We start from the raw sequence: 1,387 nt of genomic DNA on the forward strand, positions 1-1,387 counted from the left end.
AACATTGAGGCTTAAATGGTCTTTCACTTTCAGTTTCATGTTCCTCACATACAGCCCATCTCTTATCATACAGGATCTATCGCCCGCGGGCACCCTGATGATGAAGAACTTCTTAGTGGTCCTCATGAAGACCCATTCGTCTACATTTAACTCCCTCTGTAAGCTTTTTGCCTGGGCCTTTAAATCTTCTTTCTCTCCAACAAATTCATCCTTGTATATCAGAACCTCGGGAGATAGTCTACTTTGTGGTCTCGCCTGTATGCCGTCGATACTGCCCAACTCCCCGAGAACTGTCGTCATGTCCACTTGATTCAGGGGAGCTCTCACAATGATATCGTCCCTGCGTCTGACAATCCTGTCTATCCTGAAATTACATAGCTTTCTGTCGATGCTGTCCTTGAGCTGCGCGAGTGACTCCTTCCTGCGTTCTTCTTCGTGTGGGAGGTCATTCGGTTTGATAACCAAAGTTTTGATTTGGTTCTGCTTCGGAGGCTTGAGGACTCTCCCAGCTTTCACAGTTCCAAGGCCTAGATGACCCTGATTAGCGTAGAGGGCATCCTTATACGTCATAGGGGATCTCCCATCTGTGCTCTGCTGAGCTACTTTCTCCAGTTTTATACGCAATAGCCGATTCTCTTCAAGGAGCTTCATATACTGATTTTTGATGCGACCCATTGTCTCTCTCAGCTTCGCACTCACGCCATTCGAGAGATACCTCTTATTATTGATACAATCACTGATTGTATTTTCCAATTCCTCCGAGAGCTCCAGTAGCGGCGAGTATTCACTGTCCTCTAGAGTGTCGATCTCTCGCAGACTCAAATCCGAGCCTTCCCCCTCACTGCCTACCTCCTCGGAGAGACTTCCGTGGTCATCTTCTCCATCGTCCATCGGATAGTCATTCCAGTCTCTTCTTTCAGCTTCTTGCTCGTTCTGTTTCCCTTTCTTCTTGTTGACGCCAGGTGAGGGGGTTCCTCTAGTTGTAACGACTCACGCATGACCCTCATGGAGTAGGCTTTTATCGTTTTTCATTTCTCGTAGTGTCGAGTTATACCGTTTAGTGGGGACCTCGAACATTCAGAGACGAGTTGCGAGGTAAATGACGGCGCTGCTTCTGCAGTGCCGGAGTTGGTGGGGTAGGATACTACTGTCCAATCCGTGTTAGATCATCCAGCTTGGATGTGGTAGAGGCTGCGGAGGGTGTGAATCTACTACTATGGTGATGGCTCAATTGTTCGTGATATCCACTAAACTGTATAACTCGACGCGACGAGGGAGAGCAAACAGTAGGGATGTTAACATGAGGTTGATAGATATGTTGTTGGTCCGCTCCTGATCCTCTAATCGTTCAAGACGCGGCAACCATTCATACGACTCCAATACGCCC

General features: G+C 47.9%; 1 protein-coding gene across 1 annotated transcript; it reads right to left on the reverse strand.

Annotated features, from left to right (window-relative positions):
• Positions 1-144: 144 nt before the first annotated feature.
• On the reverse strand, positions 145-675 carry Pmar_PMAR002542 (hypothetical protein; the record flags this gene model as incomplete). The annotated part of the gene is made up of 1 exon (XM_002772645.1): positions 145-675. A coding segment is annotated over one exon (531 nt), but the record flags the coding sequence as incomplete, so codon positions are not given.
• Between the last annotated feature and the right edge of the window lie 712 nt (positions 676-1,387).

Source organism: Perkinsus marinus (genome assembly GCF_000006405.1).
Source record: "Perkinsus marinus ATCC 50983 genomic scaffold scf_1104296960586, whole genome shotgun sequence".
NCBI lineage: Eukaryota > Perkinsozoa > Perkinsida > Perkinsidae > Perkinsus > Perkinsus marinus.